Source organism: Anoplopoma fimbria, chromosome 17 (genome assembly GCF_027596085.1).
Source record: "Anoplopoma fimbria isolate UVic2021 breed Golden Eagle Sablefish chromosome 17, Afim_UVic_2022, whole genome shotgun sequence".
Lineage (NCBI taxonomy): Eukaryota > Metazoa > Chordata > Actinopteri > Perciformes > Anoplopomatidae > Anoplopoma > Anoplopoma fimbria.
The window spans coordinates 617121-642500 of record NC_072465.1 but is presented as its reverse complement, the minus strand read 5'-3'; the positions used below and the strand labels follow the sequence as shown (position 1 = coordinate 642500).

At 39.1% G+C, this 25380-nt stretch overlaps 3 protein-coding genes across 5 annotated transcripts in view; 2 read left to right on the top strand and 1 right to left on the bottom strand.

Annotated features, from left to right (window-relative positions):
• si:ch1073-456m8.1 (leucine-rich repeat flightless-interacting protein 1) overlaps positions 1 to 5919 on the top strand; it is a 6936-nt gene extending 1017 nt beyond the window's left edge. The window contains exons 2-6 of one of the 2 annotated variants that reach the window (XM_054616392.1): positions 400 to 474; positions 1463 to 1498; positions 1749 to 1910; positions 2074 to 2157; positions 2967 to 5919. In XM_054616392.1, coding sequence (XP_054472367.1) covers positions 400 to 474; positions 1463 to 1498; positions 1749 to 1910; positions 2074 to 2157; positions 2967 to 3494 — 885 coding nt within the window. In that variant the 3' untranslated portion in view covers positions 3495 to 5919. Of the gene's footprint in view, positions 1 to 399; positions 475 to 1459; positions 1499 to 1748; positions 1911 to 2073; positions 2158 to 2966 lie in introns of both variants that reach the window. The other variant, XM_054616391.1, reaches the window with a different exon arrangement.
• Positions 5920 to 7174: 1255 nt separating this feature from the next.
• Positions 7175 to 16265, bottom strand: avil (advillin). 2 transcript variants are annotated; one of them, XM_054616560.1, is made up of 19 exons: positions 16206 to 16265; positions 15904 to 15978; positions 15520 to 15716; positions 15328 to 15436; positions 15127 to 15237; positions 13485 to 13690; positions 13307 to 13385; positions 12991 to 13089; positions 12672 to 12825; positions 12474 to 12574; positions 11774 to 11911; positions 11455 to 11613; positions 11188 to 11367; positions 10530 to 10687; positions 10276 to 10420; positions 9936 to 10124; positions 9750 to 9856; positions 9521 to 9602; positions 7175 to 7288 (listed from the first exon to the last, which is right to left on the bottom strand). In XM_054616560.1, the coding sequence occupies exons 1-19, from the start codon at positions 16263 to 16265 to the stop codon at positions 7175 to 7177; spliced, it is 2463 nt and encodes an 820-aa protein (XP_054472535.1). The 2 variants fall into 2 exon arrangements, with proteins under 2 accessions (XP_054472535.1, XP_054472534.1); XM_054616559.1 differs by having other exon boundaries at positions 9521 to 9631; positions 9788 to 9856.
• Positions 16266 to 21031: 4766 nt separating this feature from the next.
• Positions 21032 to 23689, top strand: olfml3b (olfactomedin-like 3b). The gene is made up of 3 exons (XM_054617423.1): positions 21032 to 21158; positions 22219 to 22504; positions 22755 to 23689. Exons 1-3 carry the CDS (start codon positions 21060 to 21062, stop codon positions 23537 to 23539), a joined length of 1170 nt encoding a protein of 389 aa, XP_054473398.1. The 5' UTR covers positions 21032 to 21059; the 3' UTR covers positions 23540 to 23689.
• Positions 23690 to 25380: the final 1691 nt, after the last annotated feature.

The window sequence follows — 25380 nt, the reverse complement described above, 5'->3', positions numbered from 1 at the left end:
TCTCTGTCTGTCTCTCTCTCTCTCTCTCTCTCTCTCTCTCTCTCTCTGTCTCTCTCACCTGAGGTGTGGTTTTGTTTTCTCTCTCTCTCTCTCTCTGTCTCTCTCTCTGTCGGGGCCTCTCTCTCTCTCTGTCTCTCTCTCTGTCTCTTTCTCTGTCTCTTTCTCTCTCTCCCTCTCTGTCTCTGTCTCTCTACCTGAGGTGTGTTTGTCTCTGATCTCTCTCTCTATTTCTCTCTCTCTCTCTCTGTCTCTTCTCTCTTGTCTCTCTCTCTGACTCTCAAGAGGTGTGGTTAATTATCATCTGTCTCTCTCTCTCTCTCTCTCTCTCTGTCTCTCTCTGTCTCTCTGTCTCTCTGTCTCTCTCACCTGAGGTGTGGTTTTGTTTTGTCTCCTCCTCAGACTGAGAGTTCGTCCAGGCGTCTGACACGAAGCGACAGCCGAGTCGGGGCCCTGAAGAAGCGGACTGAGAGTCAGGTAGGAGCCCCTCTGATTTATATGTGGAAAACGAACAAGCAACAACAACAACAACCATAACAACAATGCACACCTGTATATTTTTTATCAGTTACACAGGGCAATCTGCATTTCTGCAAAATGAGTATTTAAACATTTGATTATTGCTGTCAATTTTGGTGAATACTTGAATTCTTGAGTACAATCTTAATGAAGAACTTCCTGCACTTAAGAGACATGAACTTTAGCTAAGTTCTGATGTATCGCTTTATATCTGTTTTGGTGTCTCATGTCACAAACCTTGTTTTAAATCCAAACTTGCGTTTAGTCACCTTGTAGGGACAAGGTGTGTACCTGTCAGGAGGTGAATTCTTATCTTTTGTTTCTTTGAAAATATGACACTATCTCTGTTTGGCATTCTTTTCAGATTATAGGTTTACCAGTACTGACATTGTGGTGTAAAAAGAGTCTCGTTACTTGTCGGAATTGTGACTTTACATTATGAACCGCATGGGAATAAAATAAGAACAAAAGGTTGACCAGTTGAAGCATTGCTGCTCTCCAGACAGACCGATAGATTACAGTTTCTGCTACCACAGTTAATAATAGTTTGACCCCATCCAAATACTGTGGAGGCTCTGTTTTCCGTAAACAGCTGCTATCACAGAGTATGTGATACGGTATGATTAAACGTTAACATTTGCATTCCTAATTGGGTCACAGAATTTACTGCGACACCCTATTTTAAATGTTTACAGTTTGAGGACTGATACTCCTTTTTTTCACAGCAGACATTTAACTTGTCGTAGAACGATAAGCACAGCTATTAGTTATAACATTAACGATGACTGTTAATTTGAAGAGTCCCAGTAAGTCATGAAAGGGAGCCAGTGAATGAAAAAGATAAAATGTGGCCTTTTAGAACATGCTTCTCTCAATTTCACTTAATTAAAAAGACGATCATTATTTACAAATTAACTATTTTTAAAAAACTTTTCCCTTTCAGCAGTCGGACCAGGACCTCTACATGGGACTCCCAGAAATGGTGAGTATTTCTTACTGTTATTATGACAATTATTACTATTTAAGGTCTTGTTCACTGTTCTGTCAGGTCTCATAGATCACTACAGTGATGCATATTCTTGGTGCTTGAGGGATTGCATGAGGGCTTGTCGTGCTTCCAGATGAGGCCTCCCACTGATGCCTCTGAAAGCTTATTAAACACTTGTCCACCCACTGATGGGCATGTGTTCCTCTAAAGTTGCCCACACTGATTTGTGTTTTTTTTCGTGCAGCTGGAGCTGCAGGCCAACTATGAAGAGGTGGTGCAGGAGCTGCGTGGGCTGGAGGTCGAGCGAGAGACTCTGTTGTTCCAAGTGGATGTCCTGCAGGACACACTGGAGGGTGTAGAGGAGCTGCTGGCTGAGACCCAGAGGGAAGCAGGAGAGGCTAGTGTGGTACGTCGAGGCCTCACCAGTACTGAAACATCCCTTAAATTCAAAACACTTAACTTCAGCTATATATAGAGGTCTTTTAGTCTTCAACATCTCCAATGAGTTTGTTTTTGTTCCTTGATCCAACAAAGTATGACACTAAAACATTTTTTTTCTTTGCACTTAGGAGTTGGGACGAGAGAGGGAGGCCAAGAGGAAATTGGAGAGGACGGTCTGCTCTCTGATGCAAGAGGTGGAGAGATTAAAAGAGGTAAAATGGTGTGGAGGGGTTGATTCTTAAAGTCTTGAAGGCTAATGATTACCTAAATGAATGAATACTTAATATTAAAATGTAAATGCAAATGGATTTATAGCATTGAGAAAGTTCCATCTACCGCAATTTGTGCGGTTTGAATTTCTCCCCTTTCCAGAAAGTTGATTTCAAGTAGTGTTTGTTTATTCAATTTTAAAAATGAAGTATCCAAATTATAAACACAATTACATCCTGCAATCAGGTTGCTCAAATTCATCTGGTCAATGGCATCATATGATGAAATCATATATCGAGATATCATGCTAAACATTTCTTTTGTCTCAATTGATAATAACAAGTAAGTACTAACTCAACATTTTCTCTCTAAAAGTGGATTATTATGCACTAAAGCTCTTAATTAAGGATAAAATATTTTTCATTGCCAAGTATTTCATTGCCATAAACTCTAAAATTGATGAATTGAACAACAGAAAACATGTTAGGTTGTTATTGAGATATAAAAAGATCAAGATGATCACCCAAACTTTATTAGAAGTTAAACCTAAAAATCATGTCAAGTCAAAAATATCTGAGCTTCTGGAAGTTTTAATGGAGGAAACCAAACTCAAGATATGGTAAAGTCAGTAATGTTTATAGAGTTACATTTTTCAGGGCTTTTCTTTCCTTCAGTATAGATCATAGATGGAATTAAATTGACATGCACATTAAAAAAAATTAAAAATACTCAAGTAGCAAATGCAACTATATTGTGCTTTATGTGAAATGACACTTCATTTACTTATGGACAACTCAATTTCTCTTTGCAGGAGAATAATAACAAAGCATCTGCTACAGTGAACACAAGTGGAAGTGTGGATGAGGTAACGACACAAGGACACCAAATAAAGAATGATGCAAAAGCTTTGGTGAAAGACTCCTTGCTGTGTGAACCTCAAAGCGGAGAAAGCAGAGCGTCAGAGAAAGAAGGACAGAACGAAGGGGAGGAGGATGATGGAAGCTTGTTGACGAAGCTGAAGAAGATGGTCACTAAGCCTCTGGGCCACATGCCGTCTCTGGCAGTGGTCGACCCATCCTCTGCACACGGCATCCTGCTGAGGCCTTACGGAAACGATGTCAAGGACGGACGAGATCCTTCTCCGGACAGGAACGACTCCGACAGCATAAGTGCCTACGAGGATGCATTTGCTGAGACTCCAGAGCAGGACAGGATGTTTCCGGGTGAAGGGGACACTTTGGAGCTGCCTGATGATTCGGAGAAAACAACTAACAACTGCCTGGTCAACGACGAGAACAACCAAGACCCCAAAAACCCTGACGCTTGTGTTGTGTCTTAATCTGTTTCATCTACCACGGGACAGAAGGGCAAAGGTGATTGATTATTGATAATTTGGTGTCATTCAAGAGCTCTTTGATTTTCTGATATTCATTTTCTTAGAAAACTTTGAGGCCAACAATAACATTCAGATTTATAATTGCAGCTCTATCGAGTAGTCCGTCGAAAGAAAATGAATCTGCCAATATTCTGACAATCGATTAATCGTTTCTGTCATTTTCATAAAATGCCAAATAACTGTTGGTTTCAGCTTTTCAATTGTGGGGATTTGCTGCTTTTCTTTTTAATATAGTCAAAGAAACCTCTTTGAGATTTGGACCGCTGGTGGTTATTTGAGGACCTCACTAAAGGCTAAATTTTAATGATCATTTTTCAAAAAAAATGAAATATCAATTATTCTGGATCTTAATTGAAAATTAGTTGTAATACACTGTAGTAAAACTTGGTTTCAGTTTTAATTTCACAACAAAGAAACTCAGGATCAGGTGGTTTACTGGCTGGAATTCCACTACTGACTACTTAATATTATTTGCCAATAATTCGTTTTTAATATCTGTAATATCTTTTTTGTAAATCGTGGATAGACATGGACAATAGTCTGTGCTGCTTTGACCGTTTACCTCTTTTGATAAGGTTTGTTTGACCAACAGCTGCCAGGACTGAAATCAGGATTTACCTGTAGACAAAACACAGTGAGCTCCTTAATTATCTGGACAGGGACTGTTTATGTTTTGGCTCCTATGATATTAAAAACGTAGGAATTTAGAGCGGCAGTCTGAACATTTCAGACAAATACAGCTGTTAAGTGCATTTAAAGATATTTGCTTTGGCTGTCCTCAGCTGTAAAGCTCACTGTAAAGAAAGTTTAGGACAAGCTCAACGACAGGAAATCAAAGGCAGTTGTTTGAAAGATTATAAGATATCAATTTTTTTTAAAGTAAGGGAAAATGCCATGTATTTGCTGCCTTGCTGATCTCTACCAAAAGATTTATTTTTTTTACTTTCCATTTAAATCCCTTTTCCCTGTTTATACGTTGAATTTAGGGAAGTTCATTTGGCTGCATTTGCACTTTTTAAAGTTCTTGTATTGTGGCATAAATGTGTCCAATTCATTAGAAATAACATTCCCTTAACAACCAAACACGTCACTGAGAAGTAATCAGCTGACCTGCAGGCGTCTACGCTGCCTGCATGCTAATACTGTATGTTTGCACATTTTCAGTGAAACTTGCTGAAAGTAGTCTCTTTTGACTTCTCTGTTTGTTGTAAACACTTTGTATTTAATCACAATTTTTCATGTTTGTTTTTTACAATGTTAGACTCTTTATATGCTCGAAGCAAGAATAGACCCTTTCACCTCATTTGTGATAGTTTGCATGAGCACCTAAGAATGTATATTGATTTCCAAATTGCACATGAATTTGTCATTAATTAGTACTTTTGCACGCATTACATATATACAAGATAATGTTTTGATCTAAGGTATTTACTACGACAATTGGTATTTTGAAGGGATTTTAATTTTGTTTGCAAATAATGTGTCTTTCTGTGGTTTCCTGCTCTTTTAAGGTGGCTCTTAAGCAAAATGTACACACTTCTAGTTTTGATGGAACAAATCATGTGACACTAATTTTGATACACAAAAAGACAAAAGCAGCAATATGAATACATTTGTGGACATTTGAAAATAGGTAGAATGTTGCTGAATTAACTGCCTATCGTGTTGTGGCTTAAAAGCAGCGTGTTAATGTTTGTATTGACTCATTCGCCTTATGCATTGCTTTTATCAGTCACATTTCAACATAATGCTGGTTCACTTGCGATTACCTGATTGGCTGCCTTGATGCACAAAGCCTCAGACACAAACGGCTCCGGTTACATGCTGTTTGTTCCACAAAAGGAGCCGATTGGAGGTTACTGTTACTGTAGTCCTGCCTGGTGGCACCATAGTCGGGTCTTGAGCAGTCAGGTTGTTTGTAATCAATGTTGGTCAGACGTTTTACATGAACATCTACAAACACTGATTATTTATGTTGTCATCCATGATTTATTTTATGTTCCTATTGATTTCCTCTCAGGTCAAAGGATTTGATTTGTTGTGACGAACCAGTAGAGTAACGTCACTCTGACTTAACTGATAAAACAATCATTTTAAGACTTCTGCCACTGGAGCTGTTTTGGATTTTGAACACACAGCAGAGGGTTTTTTGACAATTTATCAAGTAATCAAATTGGTTTTGTGTTTCATTTTCCTTAATGCAAAAAATATATTCTTACTGTAGGTTGATGCGTTTTATGGGTCTACATATTTTACACATGTCCTTTGCTTTGTATGAAATGTTCAGATGTAACAGTAAATGACATACATTTATACTTGTAATGGAAAAAACATTCCAGACATATCAAAATAAAAACGGTGAATAATGCTAATGCCTATTAGTCATTTGTTTCAACTTATGTTTAAAATATTCATGACATGATAAACGAATCACCATCATAAGCAGCTTTAAAACTAACTAAAGATACTTAGTTGTGAAGCTGAAAACAGAAGGACAGTTCTGGTAGTGCCTTCAGAGAAACTCATGGAAAATGTCATTGCTGTTTATAATTATGGAAATGCTGGAGGCAAATGTCACTTTCCCCCTTTGCAAGGTAATCTGAGAAATCTATCAGAAACACTGAACTACTGTTCTCCTGGAGATACGTTAAGGAACTTTTAAACATTTTTGTACGCTGAAATATTTTAGCCTGACATGTTATGATATTATTTGTCCAACAGATGGCAAAGTAGACCTCTATTTACGTTTGGTTTGGTGTTCAGGAGTGAGCTCAGAGTTTTCTAGAAAAGTGCACTCAATGGGGGTTCAGATCTCCGTCAGGTGTGTCTGGAAAAAATTCTGTTTTCTAGACAACAATTCGCTGTAATGTATGCAGCTCAAAATCATTGTAAAGAGAGAGTGGCAGCGATGCGCTCACCTGTGTTTTCACTTGCAGCGGTCTGTTAATAGTCGTGAGTGAGGAGTCAGCAGGCAGTCAATGGCAGCATAAAACAGGCAATAAAAGATGTTTTGAGAGACTATGAGTCACCAAGACTATGAGAAGTCCTTGAGCATGCAGACATAACAGACCACCCAAAAAATATTCAGCAGTTTGCTTCAGCAGAATGCGAGATTTGCAGTGGACAGAGGTACACACTCACTCACATTTCGCATGACTTGCCAGAACAAAATTAAAATTAAAAGTTTGTTACTGATGAGGTTGATAAATTACATGTTTTACGTATGTACCTCTCTACCTAAGTTCTGTTTTTAATGTTCTGGTTGTGATCTCTATTTTACATGTTTTTATTTTAAATTATTTTTTAAAAATATACAACAACAACAACAAGGAGGTATGTCTTATTTGCCTTTATTATGTCGTGTTCAGGCTATGGTGTGTAATTAGAGTAGAGGTAAGCAGAATAAGCAGTTTATATTTTTTCATACTGTGAGTTCAAATAATATCACAAACAATGAATCAGTGTTGATTGTACAACATCAGCACAGGTTTAAAATAATAAATAATAAAGTAATTTGGAACAAATGTATGAATTACATGAAAACTCAGACTGAGCTGAATTGGAAAGTCATTACGCAAAGTTTTTTAACAGTAGTGACTTATTGCAAATACAGAAAAATCTGATCAAAACATCCCCTTTTCTTTCTTAATTTTCAGTTGTTTCCACTGTGGCATGCTGACAAAGTCATCTTTGGTGATCCCAAACACGTAGTTGAAGTCGGAGTCAGCCAGGTGTTTCTGAAAAGCAGTTCTCAAATTTTAGTAAGTGAAAACAAATGATTAACAATCCATCTCTGATACTTTTTAGCAGCAAAGCATCATGGTTACACTTCAAGGTGCACAAAATGACCAGAGAACAAATCAGGGACGCTGCCAATTAATGAATAGGTCCTGAATAATAACAACTGAATCAAACATGGAGCATAATGAGAATAATGTGAAGACTTGAGAGAAAATGAATAACAAAGGTTTATGTTAATAGTCTATAGTTTCTAATTAATTGCCAAGGAAGTTATTCAAAAAAAAAAATGTAATTTTATACAAATTATATGGAAAACTGAGAGAGCAGGTCAGCTAAACATGCAAAAAAAATTGAAATGTGTATAAAGTCAGCTTATAGTTCAACATACAATGCCTATAAAAAGTATTCACGCCCCTTGGATGTTTTCCCCTTTTGTTGCTTTTATACATGAAATCATGGTCAATATAATTTGGCTTTTTTGACAAGAATTTGCAAAAAAAGCTTCTTTAATGTCAAAGTGAAAACAGATTTTTACAAACTAATGTCAATTAATTAAAAATATATAGTGTAAAATAAGTGTTTGCATAAATATTCACCCCCTTAAAGTGACTGACCTAATTCAACAGAGGTCCAGCTAGTTGACGCCAGCAGTGTCACAATTACTGAAATGGAGATCACCTGAGTGCAGTTGATGTGTGTCAAGTGATTGTAGAATAAAACACCTGTGTCTGGTAGGTCCAGTCTCTGGTTCATCAGTATTCCTGCTACAATTGCAACATGAAGACAAAAGAACACTCCAAGCGACTCAGAGAAAAGATCATTGAAAAGTATAAGTCAGGAGATGGCTACAAAAAGATTTCCAACTACTGGACATCCCACAGAGTGCAGTTAAATCCATCATTAAGAAATGGAAGGAGTATGGCACTTGTTTAAATCTGCGTAGAGCTGGCCGTCCTCACAAACTGAGTGACTGGGCAAGAAGCAGACTGGTGAGGGAGGCCACCAAGACCCCTACCACCACTCTGAAGGAGTTAAAAGCTTGAGTGGCTCAGAAAGGAGAGACTGTACATACAACAACTGTTGCCCGGGTTCTTCACCAGTCTAAGCTGTATGGGAGAGTGGCAAAGAGAACGCCACTGTTGAAAAAAAACTCATATGAAATCTCGCCTGGAATTGGCCCAAAGGCATGTGGGAGACTCCAAGGTCAATTGGAAGAAGGTTCTTTGGTCTGATGAGAAAAAAAATTGAGCTTCTTGGCCATCAGACTAGACGCTATGTTTGGCGAACACCAAACACTGCACATCACCACAAACACACCATCTCCACCGTGGAGCATGGTGGTGGCAGCATCATGCTCTGGAGGCTTCTCAGCAGCCCTGGAAGGCTTGTAAAGGTAGAGGGGAACATGAATGCAGAAAAATCTCGCCAAAGCCTGGAGGATAATCTGACTCAGTCTGCAAGAGAACTACGACTTGGGAGAAGATTTATTTTCCAGCAAGACAACGACCCCAAGCATTCAGCAAAAGCTCCACAGAAATGGTTCAAAGACAACAAGCTGAATGTTCTGGAGTGGCCAAGTCAAAGCCCAGATCTCAATCCAATCGAGAATTTGTGGCTGGACTTGAAAAGAGCTGTTCACGCCCGATCCCCGAGCAACCTGACAGAGCTTGAGCTGTTTTACAAGGAAGAATGGAGAACAAGTCCAGTGTCCAGATGTGCCAGCCTGATTGAGACATATCCACACAGACTCAGTGCTGTGTGCAATCATTTATTGACCATGATTTCATGTATAAAGGCAACAAAAGGGTGAAACATCCAAGGGGGGTGACTACTTTTTACAGGCATTGTATACTGAGAATGATGTATCCAATTTAATTGTTTAATTCAATTGTTTGCTTGTCTGCTCTTAAGCCTGCCCACATCTCTAATCCTCGTCCAGCCTGGTTTCATAATAAACTTCGTTAACCTACACCAACTACTTGTCAGTGTCCTGCTTTTGGGTCCACCATTGCCACACTGCAACAATATGCTATAGTCCATAAGGCATATATTTCTTCCTGTTAATATAGGGGTATGTTTCACTCTATAAGATAACAAACCAGGAATATTGCAGTTGTTTTGTTTAATAAAATAACTTAGCTCACCGTCAAGGTTTTATGTCTGCCATGAATGTGGTGGCTGAACTTTAACTCTATCACACCATGCTAGGCATACACACACACCCCTACCTCTTTCTGGGTTGGGTCAACACCTTCCGGCAGCTCGCTGGCAAGCTTGTTGACCAAGTCGTCCGGTGGAAAAGTCAGAAAGCTTTTCTCACTTTCAACACATTCCTGCTCCTAGAAAGTCACATTAAGGTTATTAATATTTGTATTTAATATATGACTTCCTGTTGTTGCATTGAATCAGATGGTGATAGAGCACTATGTTAATTCAAGTTTTCCTCCTGTCCTCTACTTTTTGTCAGCTTGAAAAATAAATAAGACATAACTTACAGTTGTAACATTAACCAGTGCTGCTTCTTCTCCCAACTCCTTCTTCAACTCCTCGTAGCTCTTTCCTCCCTAAAAGAAAGAATGTTATGTTTTTTTTCCCCACATCAATGTACATGTTGATGCTCCATTTTAGTTGAAAAACACTCACACTCCATTTGGACGGGTCCCAGGCTGTGAACCACCCAGTGAATGTGGGCGGCTCAAATCCCTGCTTGATCAAGACGATGGGGGTGTCTGGGTCTCTGGCGCCCGGGTGGGTGCGCAGGTACTCTTGGCTGGTCACCACTGATTCTTTACGCTCTACCTCATTGGTCTCTTTACCGATCCAGAGAATCACCTGGGACCAAAGATAAGAAAAGGCACTTTTAAGATTTAGTAACATGGCACAAAAAAAAGCTACACAGAAATGCAGGTATATTGGGGATGTGATGAATCAGCTATGTACCATGAAAATGTAACATAGACACTAATTTAAATGTCTATCATACCTGGTCCCATGTGTCCAGCAGCATGACATCATCCTCATTGAGGTCGTCCTGCGTGAATTGAGTCACCTCGCTCACAATGAAACGGCCCGTCTTATTAGAGCATTCGAACAAGCGCGGCTGGTGGTCAGAAACCGTCTGCTGTAATCTGCAATCAACAACGTGACACCCAAAATAGTGGAAAACAATGGTATTACCAAAGCTGTAACAGTCTCCAGCAAGCCCTTTTGGAAATATTAGTATTGTGTCATCATCACCTCTTGTCACTAGCATAGGGAGCTTTCCCTCCGAGCAACTCCCAGAAATCAAGGGGCTCCTGACCCTCTGCCACAATCTCCTCAGAGCCTTGCTGTGAGTTCTGGCCAATCACAGAGCTCACCTCCTTTGCCATGGCTCTCTCGTCTCCACTGGATCCCTGGCAACAGAAAGTCAGTAATGGGTAGTTGCACATTACGCCCCATATGTGATCAGATGGGAACATCTTATTCAAAACCACTGGTATTAACATGCTCCCATTCAGTCAAAAGAGCATTAGTGAGGTTGGGCGCTGACCTCTTCGCTCCGTGCAATAACTTGCTTTGTGCCCAAGGGCCTTTACCAAACTTTTGCCACAACGTTGGATGCACACTGTTGTCAAAAGTATTATTGTACTCAAAACGTGAAAACAGTCCTGGACAAAAAGTAGACAAATGTTTGTGGATGTGGGTTTCTACATATTTTTGCTCTGGAGTAACTTTAAGTACATTTTTACCTTTATGTAACCACAGATACACAAATGTGAACATACATACACAAATACATAAAATACAAGAAACCACAAAAAATGCTATGAAAAGTGTTAAATTGTATATTCCCTCAGTTAATCCAGTTCAGTGAATTATCAGTGTAGCTATCTTATTTTAACACCTTACTTACCTTTCCACACCACAGATAGATTCCTGATTGGCTCTTTAGTAGAAACACATCATTGGAGTTCAGAGAGGTGGCCAGCGCAGGAACCTCAATGGCTTTTGTGTTTGACGGGTCAGAGCCGTGGACCTGGAACAACCTTATCGGTGGCTCTGGGTCAGAGGAGCCTTTTCTAGACGTGCCCCCCTTACAGAAAAAAAATATTGTCTGTACAGATATAGAAACTTTTACACCAAAACGTTTCCAGATAAATGATTATATATGTAGTCGTACCTCAAAGATGACCATTTTACCCTTGAACATCGCCAGAAAGTGTCTTGGTTCTTTGCCCATTATTATTCTCACTTGAACTGGCTCACCACTGTACTTCTGATCCAAGTCCACAGCCTGAAATGCTGAGGCTGCAACTTCATCCTGAGTCGCATGACGACCCTGAAAAATAAGAGGTGTAATATTTTATCATACAGTGATAATCAGAAAAAAACAAAGCAGGCACAATGTCCTTAAACAACATTGTAAGAATCCTAATATTTCATGATAACGTGAATTATTATCATTATGTAAGATACTGGGTGTTAAATAATTTCCTCACCTGCCATATGTAGAGCAGGTAGCACTGTTTGCTGTTAACCAAGTAAGTGTAGAGGATCAGGTAACAGTCTCCTCCATAGAAGTATCCGTACCATTCAGGGTCCACAGGGACAAGCTCCAGATTCTCAACTCTCCACACCTGGCAACATCAGAGAGCTTAATTAACACAAAATCACAGAGTTGCCTTTAATGTCTGTAGGAGAGTTGGTGCCCCTATGAGGCTCATTACACATTAGGAAAATAAATGCAGAAATACAAAGCAAAACATGCCTTTTTCACAGGACACATTTGGATATGTCATAGTAAGAAAAGCACAGGTGTAAATAATTAAATAAAGCTCACTGCCAAACTTTCTTGGCTTAATTGAACAGAACAGAGCCGTTGTCAATGTTATTACTAACACCTGCTGCTTTTCTTGCATGACAAGTCAAAATGGGAAAAGGGCATTTTGAGTAGTAATTAGTCAAATTACTAAAAAGCAATTGCCACACAGATAAGCAGGGGCCTCTGGGGCCCCCAAGGATCTAGGACCCGAGACTGGCCCTGTTTGTCTTCTTTAACTACGCTTAGCTGCACTCTGAGCTAAATGTTAATGGTAGCATAGCACGGCTGAAGCTGACAGAGTTCAGTCATTCATTTTATGACCTGTTGATACAGTAGGTGATAGACTGATCCTCCTCATTTTAGATTGACACAGTTACCTCAGCTTGACCTGAGCCATCGTCCACCATGCGCTCCTGTGCAGAGACCTCTGGCATCGCATGCATCAGAGAGGCATCAAACTTTTCCTGTTTGATGTGAGCTAAAGCAAAATTTGGTCAGTTTATTTTTATTTTTGTCAGGAGCATTACTTTTAGTCTGTGTTTGGTGTGTTTATGCAAATGTAAGAACACACATACCCACTTTCCCTCTTGTATGCACTTTACCCAGACCTTGAGTCTGGTCCTTTACAGTCCACCTCTGGAACAGCTGCTTGAAGAGAGCTGACTCCGCCCCGTCATTTACCGTCTCCACATTCGTAGTGATCGGGTAGTTTTTGGTTTTGATGAACTCCTACAGAAAAAAACATAGCAAATACACTGGTAGAATTTATTGCAGGACTGTTTAATTAAAGTGCATTAGTTGTAGCTAGTTGTTGTATCTTATACACTGGAGTGTGCAAGTGCAATGAAACACAAGTGAAGGATACATGTGATGGTCAGATGTAGAGTCACTCACCAAAGCTCTGGCCATAGCAGCCTGTCTCTCAGTTTTGTTTGCTTTCTTCCCCTTCCATACAAAGATCTTAGTCCCTCCCTGATCCAGGAAGTAGCAGTCCTAAACAGATAATTATATAATAAATATTGTCTTACCAGCAGTAAATAAACTATTTATTCCAGTCATTTGAGTCTAAACAGCAGTAAACAGGAATGGTGTAATGTCACACTAGACAGACAACCATACCACGTTTCATTATGGCATTGGCACCCATCTTGGTGTAGCAATTAAATAAAGCACACACATTCTTTATTTGGTCAATATTGCACCAACTCACTTCATGTTTCAACAGATCCTGAACCAGTGGTCTGGAAGCAACTTCTGTGACCTTCATCTGACCATCAGCATCTGTCACACTGAAATAAAAGCACAAACACATTAGTAAAACCAAACTGCACTTTAACTGGACGTGAACTACATAAAATGCTATGAGTCACGGCCTGGGAGCAGCTCACTGGTGGAGGGTGAGTTGAGACTTCTGTTCCTGGTCAGCAGTTTCATCCGGAGGTCCGTCTCTCAGCTCTGACGTTCTTTCTCCAAGAACACCGTTCAGCATCTCCATGTTCTGAGGAGAGTTTCTCTCTGCGTCACCCTCGATCACTCGGATCTCTGCTCGACCTCCTCTCTCTCTGTCTCGGATGTCTTTGGCCAACATCATACCCTGAGAAGCAGAAGCACAGCACAGACAAACCACAAAATCAAGAAATCTCAGAGTTAAAAAAAAATCCTCTACTAGTTATTAAGAAATTAGAAATTATAAAGTCTATTTTAAAAATGAAGTGAGATTTCATCAGTGTAGTGACAATCTTATTGCTAATCTGTGTACCCTAATAAACACAGACATACAACTATACGCAGTTTGCACACATTCAGCAAAATAGTTTTCATTACATCTGACATAGTCATCTAGAAGCAGATATAAAGGTGCAATAAACTGGATAGGGAGCAACTCTCAACGACTCTCAACAAAGGCGTAACAGCTAACGGTGCCAACAGTACAACTAACTGCAAAAATGCTGTCAGAGCTAACAGTGTTTGCTTGAGGGGGAACTGGATGACGCCTTTATAAGCTGTACGAGCGCAGTGCAGAGTGGCAGCCGTGAGCTAGCCAGTAACACCAAAATGAATCAACTATGTCAACAAAGCAAGGAGAAGCGACGACAACGACGCACACATCATCAAACCACACACTTCATCCTCTGCTCAGGTAGACATTATTCCACTTTATCTTCACGTAGCAACAGTTGTTTGCTGCAATATTAATGCACTGAATTCCAAGTACAAGAAGTACATGTAACCTAACTAATGGATAAATAATATATATGAATAACTTAAATATGGGGTAAAAAACATTTTGTAAGCACTTGGATTTTAATACCAATGCCCTGAAAGCTACGGTCCTCACTGCATTGCAGTTACGTAGTTTTGAACTGTGTGCAGTGGGGATAATGAATCATTCAGAGCCCCAGGCCTTCTTGCAGGAAGAAGGAAATGAGCTTCAACTGCACACTCCCACAGCTTTCCATAGAGGCTTACAGGGGATATTTAACTGGTGAGGGCAGCACGGAAAGTAGACTTGTTTCGGAGACTGTAACTCAAACGTATATCTTACATACAGATAAAATGCTGCAAATACAACAGTAGAGCAGAAAGAGCAGGTAAATGTGCCTTCCATGTCACTTTTCAATTCATGTGATCATAAAACATATTTATATAAGAAAATTGAAATAGTAAAAAAGGTTAAGTTATTGTTATGCTATTATTGTACACAAGGAAGTACAGTACATTTGAATACAGTATATGTATTTAATGATAAACTGATATTCTGTCATCTTACTGCATATCCTGTATTATGGAAAATGAAGAATTAGAGTAATAAAATGTGTAGGTAATGCTTATGTTTATTTTCTAGTTTCCAGTCATGTATATGTTTATGTGTTTCTATATTAATTATGCCCCCAACAACATACACAGGCACACACACACACACACACACACACACACACACACACACACACACACACACACACACACACACACACACACACACACACCACCACAACAACACACACACACACACACACACAAAACTCTTACTTTAAGTTTTTCCTGTTTGTTACACCTGGGTCCGTTCCACTGAATGATGGTCTTGCCAATGTCCAACAAAAACACATCTCCAAGGTTGAAGCTCTTCCAGCTCATCTCCACCTGAAACAATTTAAAACATAAAGAACTCTCTCTCACTCTCTCTCTATAAGGTCCCATATTTTTATATAAGCACAGTGAAGTGTGGCGCACCTCGTTTGCAATCACTCTCTTCTTCCCTTTGACATGAAGCAGTCTCTTAACGTCATAGCAGTTGGTTTCAGTGTGCCTCATGCCTGATGCAACTCCACCTTTCTTACAGCTAAACAAGACAGGAAGATTATTTTAGGTGTTTCTTTAATTGTCTATAAAACGATGGCCTTCTGTACCAACATTTTCACTCACATTACTCCTTGTTTGAAGTAGCCTCTAAAGGCATCAGACTCGTGGTTCTGAACCTCACGGTGCTGGACCGGAGTGGAACCCAAAAATTCGTCGAGCTGTATGGTGTAAACAGCAGCTGCACCCTGTTCATCCTGAGAGGACTGTGAGCCGATCCAGTAGTGGATATCATAACAGAGAGAGCTGCTAAACTTCTGGGTCTGTGGAGAGAGGAGAACGTGTGTGTGTAGGGGGATGTTCAAAACAGGATGCTATCTGATATACTAGAAGACAAAAGCATTTTCTTTCTGCTGCATTTTACAAACTCTACAAATACAACTGTGGGCTTTACTGATCAAACAAGCAGCCATGGCACTAAACCACAATAAGTGACCTTCTCAGACTTACAGACAGAAGTACGTAGCAGTCACCCTCATAAAAGTTTCCATATGATTTTTCAGGGACTTGAACCAGCTCCATTTTCTGTTGCACAGGGAGAGAAAAAAAAACTATATTTCAGGTCTAATAACCAGTATTCCTGAATCTCTTTTTTTTCCTACATCATAACTGCTGTTTTAGTCATTTACTCCAGGAGTGGCAGACTTTTTTTTTTTTTTTTTTTTTTTTTCTTTTCCCATGAAACCAAACACCTGATTTGGGAAAACTTCAGTCTACAGAAACTGTTGTGTCATACTATAGAATCAAAGTACCTCAATTCTCCAGATTATAATCCCAGGGCTGTGAGTTACGGCTCTGAATGTGTACTCCATGTTGCTCGGTTTCAGTGACTCTTATGCACTTTTGTTTTCTTTTTCTAGAAGAGGAGATCATTATCAAATCACATTTGTTTGGTACATTAAATACAATTTACTTCAGTACAGACCTACAAGAACAGATTTTTTTACATTTTTTAAAAAGGTTTTCCTTTTTAGTCTATTTTCTCTTGATAAACGGCACCATAAAAGATTTATAGCAAACCTATGGCGAGCCAAAATGATCAAATCTCATAATTAATATATTATCCAACAGAACATACCTGGTATTCTTGTCCTCTTGAAGACTTCCCAGCAAGCTGATAACAACAATAGGCCCTCAACCCTCTTCCCCTCACTGCCCCTAATCATTTGCCTGTGTTTGCATGTTTCAGGACCTCTCACAGTGTTCTGCCCAATCACAGAGGAAAGCACAAAATCCTGTAGGCAAATGTGCTGAAAAGAAGGATTGACTCATATTCAAATGGACAAACACACACAGTAATCACCGCCATCTTGTCACTCTGCCCTGTACCACCACAGTCACACCATAAATGGATATATGCACAGCTATGGGTAGAAAGACTGTAAATAATATCTTTATGTGAATGAGCTTTCATGAGAATGGTATAACACATGATTTACTATAGCTACTGATAAAGCATAAAGTTAACAACCAATATATGTTTTTTATTAATATGAGTAGTAGTATTAGCATTAGTATTATATTCCTTATATACCTGCTGTGCATGCTATGAATATGATAACAATGATGTGATCTTCTACACATACACACTGAAGCAGAAGAGGTCAGGCCTTGTTGTTCTGTACTCTGGCACTGCTGACACACCTGTGTGAGATGGGTTTGTTAGGCACGTTCGAGACAAGACAACTGTGAGCACAAATGTGGAGCCCCATCTAGAGCGAATCTCCACCTTAGAGGGTCTGAACACTGCTCCAAAATGATGTGCAGACCTCACATTAAAACATTTTGATCAAATAAAGAATAAATATTCAATTAGAATACATTTTGATTTGAAGGAGAACTTTACAGATCACAAAGCGTGTTCACAGGTACTGCAGATGTAACAAACGTTTTAGAAAAACTTATTTGGCTGCAAAAGGAGCAGTGTGACATTTGACAAATTGACTCAAGGGTTGTCACTAGAGTCGGAATCAGTTGCGTCTGAGACAAGTTTGAAAATGAAACAGAAAGAAGTGAGCTGACCTGACCTCTGTAGATTGCTCCTCATCTGAGTTTGAGGTCAGTGGCTCGAGGCTACATTAGCCGCTAGTAAAACAACGCACTAATCTCAGGCTGAACATGGTCGGTGGACATGGCACATTGTGGGCAATAGGCAGAGAAATATGTGGAATATGCAGAATAAAAAATAGGATGATGATTCCGCTGCTGCACTCATTTTGACCTTTTTTCTCTTTTTAAACTGTCCATCATGAGTCCAACAATGTTCTGTGGAATACTCTTTTGAAAATTAAATAAAGACTGGACTAGCGCATTGAAGCTCTTAGCTTCCCCAACACAGTGCATCAAATGCATTATCAGCGGTGGATGAAACCACAACATTTGGTTCTGAGCTGATAAAGAGTCATACAGGGACAGAATGGCTAATGTATCATCATGTAGGTAGAAACTTGTGTCAGGTGTTATGACATGAATGCTTCTGAATTCATATTCCTCACCATTTAGAGATTTGACAAACATTATGAATGTTACCAAATTTTAACAATGCTATTTATAATGATCAGCTTATCCTATTTTTAATCATTTCTTATAGCAACTTGTATGCCTGAATGCTCATTTAAAAAAAAAAAAGTATATATATAATCACTAAATAAATAATAAAATGACGCACATTTAAATAAGCCCATGCTTATACAAACAAACATTAAGCAATGATGGTACAAAGTGTGATAAATTAGAGTCATAAACTTGCCTCGGACTATGAATTAGAATCACTATAATGTAAATAATGACGATAGACAACAGACCTTTAGTTGTAGCAGCATTAAACAGCACGATCATGAGTGCTGTCATTCGTGTGTATGTGAGATGAGTAAGAAACCTTCACACATGGGTAGGGGGAAAAAGCTTGGATAAAAAAAGAGTTGTCACCAGGGCATCCATATTTGTTACACTATTTAAATTTAACCATCTTTGCCATCCAACCATCCAACCATCCATCAAACCATCTTCAGGGTCATTGCAACAATCGGTCTTGAGGATTTTAACAAAAGTGTTTTGCTTTGAATAAACTCTGTATGATAATTGCTGAAGCCTGATGTTTAGATAGAATTTTTCTCAGTTGTTGCATATTCATATATCTTGTTGTATATATTGTGTATTTTGTACATTCAATGTGCTGCTTAGAGTTCCTTAACTGTCTCTATGTAATATACACTGTGTTTTTAACTTCTGGTCCATCATACCAAGGACTTTATCTTTCTGGGCTGATTGTGATCTCATGGCAAGTTATGGTATTAGCAACTTTTGGTGTACAGAATAATCTGTTCTACACACCACAGGATTAATAATGATTTATTTTTTTCGTCCAATCCTATATTTTTACAAGTTCTGTTTATCTGTCATGAATATTACACAGCCTGCTGTGGATATATATCTGTGGAGAGCTCGAGTAACCCTTTAAAGTACAACGCTGGGTAAAATAAAGCTATCCAAGATTATATTTTTCCAAGAGTCTAAAATATTTTAAAATATGATCTTTGAATATAACATAATATAGTAAACTGTGAACCTTCCACAGGTTTTTCCATTCCATTCATTTTCTGCTCAGGTTTGTAATGTTCTAGAGCCTATAACCAAGTATGAGGCCAGACACACCTAGGACAGAGGGCTACACATATTTTCTTTTAAAGTGACTATAGTTTTATACCTGCAATATCAGAGGTAAGAGCTGATTTATTTATCGTTTTTAAGCTCTTTTATATTCCTTTATCAAGAGGGCATAACCGAGCAGTGCAGAGCAGATGTCATCTTTCACAGTTCATTTTATGTTTGCATCAGTTATTGACATAAGGAGGATGGAAGCTGCAAACTGTCAGTGGTGACCTGGCCAACATCAGCAGGGTCGTTAGCTTGATTAAGCTCACCTGGGACACTCTCTCCCCTGCAAAAGCTGACATCCACCCTGAATCTTTCCTTTTGTTTCCTTTGTTGTCAAAATAAAAAAAATTACTGTTATGATTTGCAAAAATGTTGATTTACATGGTGCAATTTACAAAATATCAAACAAAAGAGCATGAAATAAAGACTGACTGCAATAGTTAACGCAAACTAATATAAAAAAACTTCTTACTTCAAGTCTGTAATCCACAAATGTGTTTCTACCAGATATTATGTACTGTAGTTCGAAACAGCCAAAATGAAATTAATCACAAACCTGTAGGACTTAAAAGAACAGAAGAGTAGGCTTATTATGGTATTAATTATAGCAATTATAGCGTCTGAAATTCAGAGCTCACTAGCAAACCCAGTAAAGCCAGCTGTGTTGAAACTGAGGTGTGCAGTGATGTCATTACTGACTTTTGTACAGCGCGGTAGTCTCATAATTAAGGGTGAGACCAGAGACACCATGTCCTATTTCCCCAGTAATTCACCACTCGACATAGTAACTACTGTTTTTGTTAAGCTGCAGACATTCTGTATTACAACTGTTCCTGTAGACAGAGACAGCTGGAAAACACTGCAGACACTTATGTAACATGACTTTACTTCACCAATATGTTAAACTTCTTAAAAATGTTTCACATATTAAAAAAAATTTTCCCACTCCACTGCTCTGTCAATTACAGTTTAGGTTCCCATGACAGCTGAAACCATACTCAAGATTGAAGGTCATCTATGAAGGCAAATCAATGTTAAAATCCTTGAGCACAAATAGTGACTGGGTCACTGGAGCAGGTGAAAGCTTTGCGAGCAGAAGAGCAGTGATAGAAGTCGTGCGCCAGGGGATGCTCCTCGTCAAATGCGTTGTTTTTTAATTTAGTGGTTGGTCTACTGAGCAGCACTAATATCCTGGTGGAATAAGTTTGAGCATTACTATTGAGTGCCAGATGGGACCTCTCTGACTTGTGTGTCTTGTGACTTGTGTCTGACTAGCAACCAGCCTCCCTTTTTTCGGATTAATAACATTATTGTATCAAATCTAATCTTAACCTCTGGATCTGTTGCACCAATGTTTCATGTCCTGTAAAAATCAGGCACATTAGATTTCTACTTTCAACATTCAGAATAAAGTTACCTTTTTTGAATTAGAGCTCAAGACAACATCTAAGAAAGTCATCTGTTAGAATAGTTCATATTGTGATACACAGAACAGTTCTTTATTGCGTTGTTAGAGAGTTGAATGTAGACTGTACACTGGATGGTCTTCTACTTAAGAACAGAGAACGGTGCCTCACTGACTCCTGACTCCCCCTCACATTACGTTTCCTCTTCCTACGTAACATGTGGTCCTTTGCCACATTAATGTCATGTGTTCTGGGTAAAAAACGTACTACCACCTAAAATCCATGGATACATTTAAACACCAGATATATATTGTATACATTTTATTGTTTTTTTCACAGTTTGTTAATCAGGTAAAAGCCGACGTGAAAATAAAAAACAGTGTCTTGTCTCTCTTGGCGACTGTGTGCCTCCATCTTCACCAGATGTATTTGGCTCCTCCCAGACAGCTTACTAAAACATTCCAGCCCACCTCTGGGAATCTGCTGCCTCCTTCACACTCTCTCACTCAGCTCAAGGAGCTAAAGAGACTGAGCTGACACAAAATGAGAGGACTCGTTGTCTTGGTTACTTTGGCCTGCTTTGCCAGCGCCCAGCACCAAGCACTGATTGACTACTTGGAGCAGAGGCTTCTCGCTATTGAGGTAAGACTCCCTTTACCTCCCTGCCGAGCCCTGCGCTCCAGAGTCCCCCTGAGAGGAAACTTCCAGGGACAGGGCAAAGGCAATGGAATGCAGATGTGGGCAAATCCTGAGGAAAATGCTGGAAAATACAGCTCTCTGAAATGTATGAGCTGCTTGTATGGGTTCCAGGACTGAGAAAAAAAATCAAGTTTATAAATTTCATTAGTCCAGATTTGCATATAATCTAAAAAAATGAAACAATCCATTTACAAATTTTTTTTTTGTTAAAGTTATATTATGAAAAAAAATTATATGAAAGCTGGTTTGTTAAAAATGGTTTTGCTATAGTTGCATCCTAAAATGAAAAAAATCATGATGATGAAATAAAAGTAATTACTTCAACACTTTTTTTGTGATGTATAAAAATATCTGTTTCAAATATACCTCAAGGACCAAGTAATAGCTCTCCATTCTGTTATTCTGTTCTTATATTGTGGTTTTGTGAACATGAAAAGATTCAATAGAAACATGTTCTAGGTTAAAGTCATTCCAACATACTTCATTAGAAGTATTGTATTAATCCCTCTGTTATATTATTAAACCTAACTCTCACAAAGTATTATTTGGCCACATCCCTCAGTTTCTGTTTTTCTCCGTAGTGTGGTGTCAGACTTTACTAATGACCTGTAGAAAAGCATCTCTTTTCATTTTACTCCTCCACAGCGAGGTCAAAGGTCAGGGTCTGTTACAGAGCATGCTGGGAGGATTTAGTGTTTTGCTAAAAAAGACATTTGAGCAGGGTGGAAACTTGCCACGTGTGGGCTGAACCTGGCTGTTTGAAGGATCAGTGTCCTGCTTATTATGTCCTTCTATCCCAGTATATTTACTGAGCCTGAAAATAACATTAAATTATGGCCTCCTCAAAGCTTTCTAGAAGTGCAGTCAAGTTTCCTGTAAAACAGACATCATGTATGGCTCACATTACACATTACATCACTAAAGTACAAACAGGGGAGATGGGAACGATAGTGAATACTTCAAATCAGTCACAGATGAACTTTGTTTCCTTCTTTTAAAACAGGACCGGATCTCTCTGTGGCATGAACAGACCGCCCGCTACGCCTCTGAGCTTCGGGCTTTGAAGCAACAGATGGTTTCCCAGCTAGAGACCCTGGATAAAGAGAAAGAGACACTGAGAATGAATCTGGACGGTGTGGGGACGAGGGTGGATCGGGTTGAGCGTGAGCTGGACTACCTGGAGACCCAGAACGGAGCTCAGCCATGTGTGGACGTGGACGACAAGCTGATCGAGCAGCAGGTGACACTGGTGAAGGAGAAGCACAAGGCCAAGTATTCAAAACTATCAGGTGAGATATAATGTGTTTAAACTGCAGTAGTACAACCTGTTTATCAGAATAAAGACTGTATTTTATAGACTGAACCTGACAGTGATCTTAATGTCTAACTCTTGACAAAAAATGATATATTCCCTAAAATGTTGAGTTATGCCAATAACAACAGTCCTAATATAATTTAATCATATTAAAATATAAACATTGTTAGCATGTCTGCGAGGTGTCACCCGTCATGTAAAGCCTTTTGCTCTCTCCTGTTCAGACTGCAGCGTCATGATCTCCAGCATAAAAGCAATGAAGATCTTGAAGCGAGTCGGAGGGACAAAGGGCATGTGGACCAAAGACACCAGCAGAGGCTCTGGGAAGGTCTACATTTTCAACGGGACGGATGAAGACACCATCCTGGAGTTTGCCTCTGTGCAAGACTTCTCCCGCTCGCTGGGCATGTCTCTGTCAAAAAACCTGAAGCTGCCGTCCGCCTGGAGGGGAACAGGACATGTTGTCTTCAACAACTACGCATATTATATAACTCAGGCCGAGGAGATAATGATGGTTAAATTTGACATGAAGAACAGCTCTGTGACGGACAGCGCAGTCTTCCCAGTGCAGGACCACGTCCCTGTGTACGGCCTGACCCCCGAGACAGTGATGGACCTGGCTGTGGACGAGGAAGGCCTGTGGGCCATTTATGCCACGCGGCAGAACGAGAGGTACATCTCTTTGGCGAAAATGGACGCCAACTCGCTGGACATTGAGCAAATGTGGGACACAAACTGTCCAAGAGAGAACGCGGAGGCGGCCTTTGTCATCTGTAGCACTTTGTATGTGGTGTACAACACCAAGCAGCCCGGGCGTTCACGTGTCCAGTGTGTGTTTGACGTCAATGGTATGGTGACCAACGAAGACGCACCGCTGATTTACTTTCCAAAGCGTTACGGATCACACTCCAGTCTGAAGTACAACCCGCAGGAGCAGCTTCTCTATGCCTGGGATGATGGCTACCAGATCCTGTACAAGCTTATCATGAAAAAGAAACTAGAGATTTGAGCTAAATAAAAAACCGTACCTTCCTCCCACATCTACCACAAACCACACCCAAACCCCCTGGAAGTACCATACCAGTGATTTTTACAAGTTTTGGCTCCTAAACTATAAAACATGTACTAATTATTACTGCTAAACATTTTTACTGCATGCTGTAGGATTTGAGGTTTTGAATGTGCCCATGGTTTCTGAACGGTATAAAAATCCTACTTGAAACTTACTTCAAATGTGGAATACAGTGACCGTCAATAATTATTTTTATTTCATTTTAGTTATTGTGACGTGAGAGTTTAAGTCCCGATTGATTTGAAAGTCGATTTATTTTTTTAGATGTGTGCACTATGACATCTTAAGATAGTTTCAAGAGTCTGTACGGAAATTAATGGACAACAACGAAGGCTAGAAAAATAAAGTCAACATTTTCAAAAGTCCAAACACTCGTTATGCAACATGGTCAGAATTGACGATATTCATGATTTGTAGTGAACCAGCGAAACATGCAATATCACAGGTATGGGCTTTAAGTCTCCAAAAGCCTAAAAAGGTTAAAACAAGTGCTGGATTGTAGAACTATTTCTTTATACTTTCACACTTTCAGATGTGAATGTTTGACTTATTTCCTCTTTTGAAAGGTATCATGAGATTTCAGTTTGTCATCGCTGCCAAACACTTATTTTTAATCCGAATGCACTGCACTTACGTTTTCTCAGTCATATCTGTGTCTACTGGTGTGTCAACTTGCCTGTGATCTTTTGTGTTGAACCACTCAAGCTTGTTTCTTTTTGTTCAGGCTGCAAAAATTGTACTTTAAATTGGTACAATTTACCAGACAGCTCACTTTAACCTAACTGTCACTATTTGTCCATCTTTTTCTATTTTACGTCACTTTTTGTTTAGTTATGCCTCATATTTCATTTTAGAGCTTTATTTATTCATAGTCTTTAAACATTACTGGTACAGATTGTAAAAAAAAATACAGCTACATAATTAAAGTTAGTATTATGGTTTTGTCAGGTATAATGCTACCACAACAATGTTGTCACTGTGGCGGGCAGTTCAGAGCTGCAATGAACATAACTTGGATATTAGGATACATGCAAGAAACAGCTAGCTGGCTAGTGCTGTGATATTTCTCAGTTTATGCATGGGATAAACTTTCCTCAGAAGTCTAGCACATACGAATATTGTGGGTTTAACTTCTTATCAAATGAAATCACCAAAAAGAGCATGACTATTTCAATTAAACATCTAATATAATTCAATATTATTTAGTTTAGTTTATTAATTTATATCTTAATATAACATAACGATGTCTTACTGTTTGCTTATAATATGCAAATTTTCACATTTTCATCTATGGTTTTCTGCCTCTAACTATTTTTAAATTTGAAAATAAAAGGCAGACTACACCTGTTAATGCAAGAAGTCTGTCATTTCCTATACAGAAAAGAAGATACAAACATTTTAAAGCCACCATGTGAAAGATTTATTCATTTAAGACTTGGGCGCACCTAGTGGTAGCAACAAAAAAGGCACTGTGGCAGAAAGCGATACATTACTTTTTGATTTAGATTTTCTGTGCTGACTTTCTGTTACTGCAAATTTCTGTTTCTTAAACCTGACCTGCATGGACTGACATGACGTCTAAACACGGCGTGACTAATAAAAACGTATTTAGTTGGAAGTCTGTTGATTGATTGGTTGTATTTTATTGGAGCGTCAATTCTTGGATGGAGTGTTTTGTGCAGTTTTTTTCAGGGTAATTCACTTGCTAAGATAGTTTAAGAAATCGTTGCATCCAGAGCTGAAAGACCAGATTTCAAACTCTGAAATGAATGTTTCAA

Coding starts and splice junctions, on each gene's coding strand:
- avil (XM_054616560.1), bottom strand. CDS start 16,265: ATGGAGTACACATTCAGAGCCGTAACTCACAGCCCTGGGATTATAATC. Junction 13,090..13,306: donor AGGATCTGTTGAAACATGAA/GTGAGTTGGTGC, acceptor TTATCTGTTTAG/GACTGCTACTTCCTGGATCA. Junction 9,857..9,935: donor GGGACCCGTCCAAATGGAGT/GTGAGTGTTTTT, acceptor TCTTTCTTTTAG/GGAGGAAAGAGCTACGAGGA.
- olfml3b (XM_054617423.1), top strand. CDS start 21,060: ATGAGAGGACTCGTTGTCTTGGTTACTTTGGCCTGCTTTGCCAGCGCC. Junction 21,159..22,218: donor AGAGGCTTCTCGCTATTGAG/GTAAGACTCCCT, acceptor CTTTTAAAACAG/GACCGGATCTCTCTGTGGCA. Junction 22,505..22,754: donor CAAGTATTCAAAACTATCAG/GTGAGATATAAT, acceptor TCTCCTGTTCAG/ACTGCAGCGTCATGATCTCC.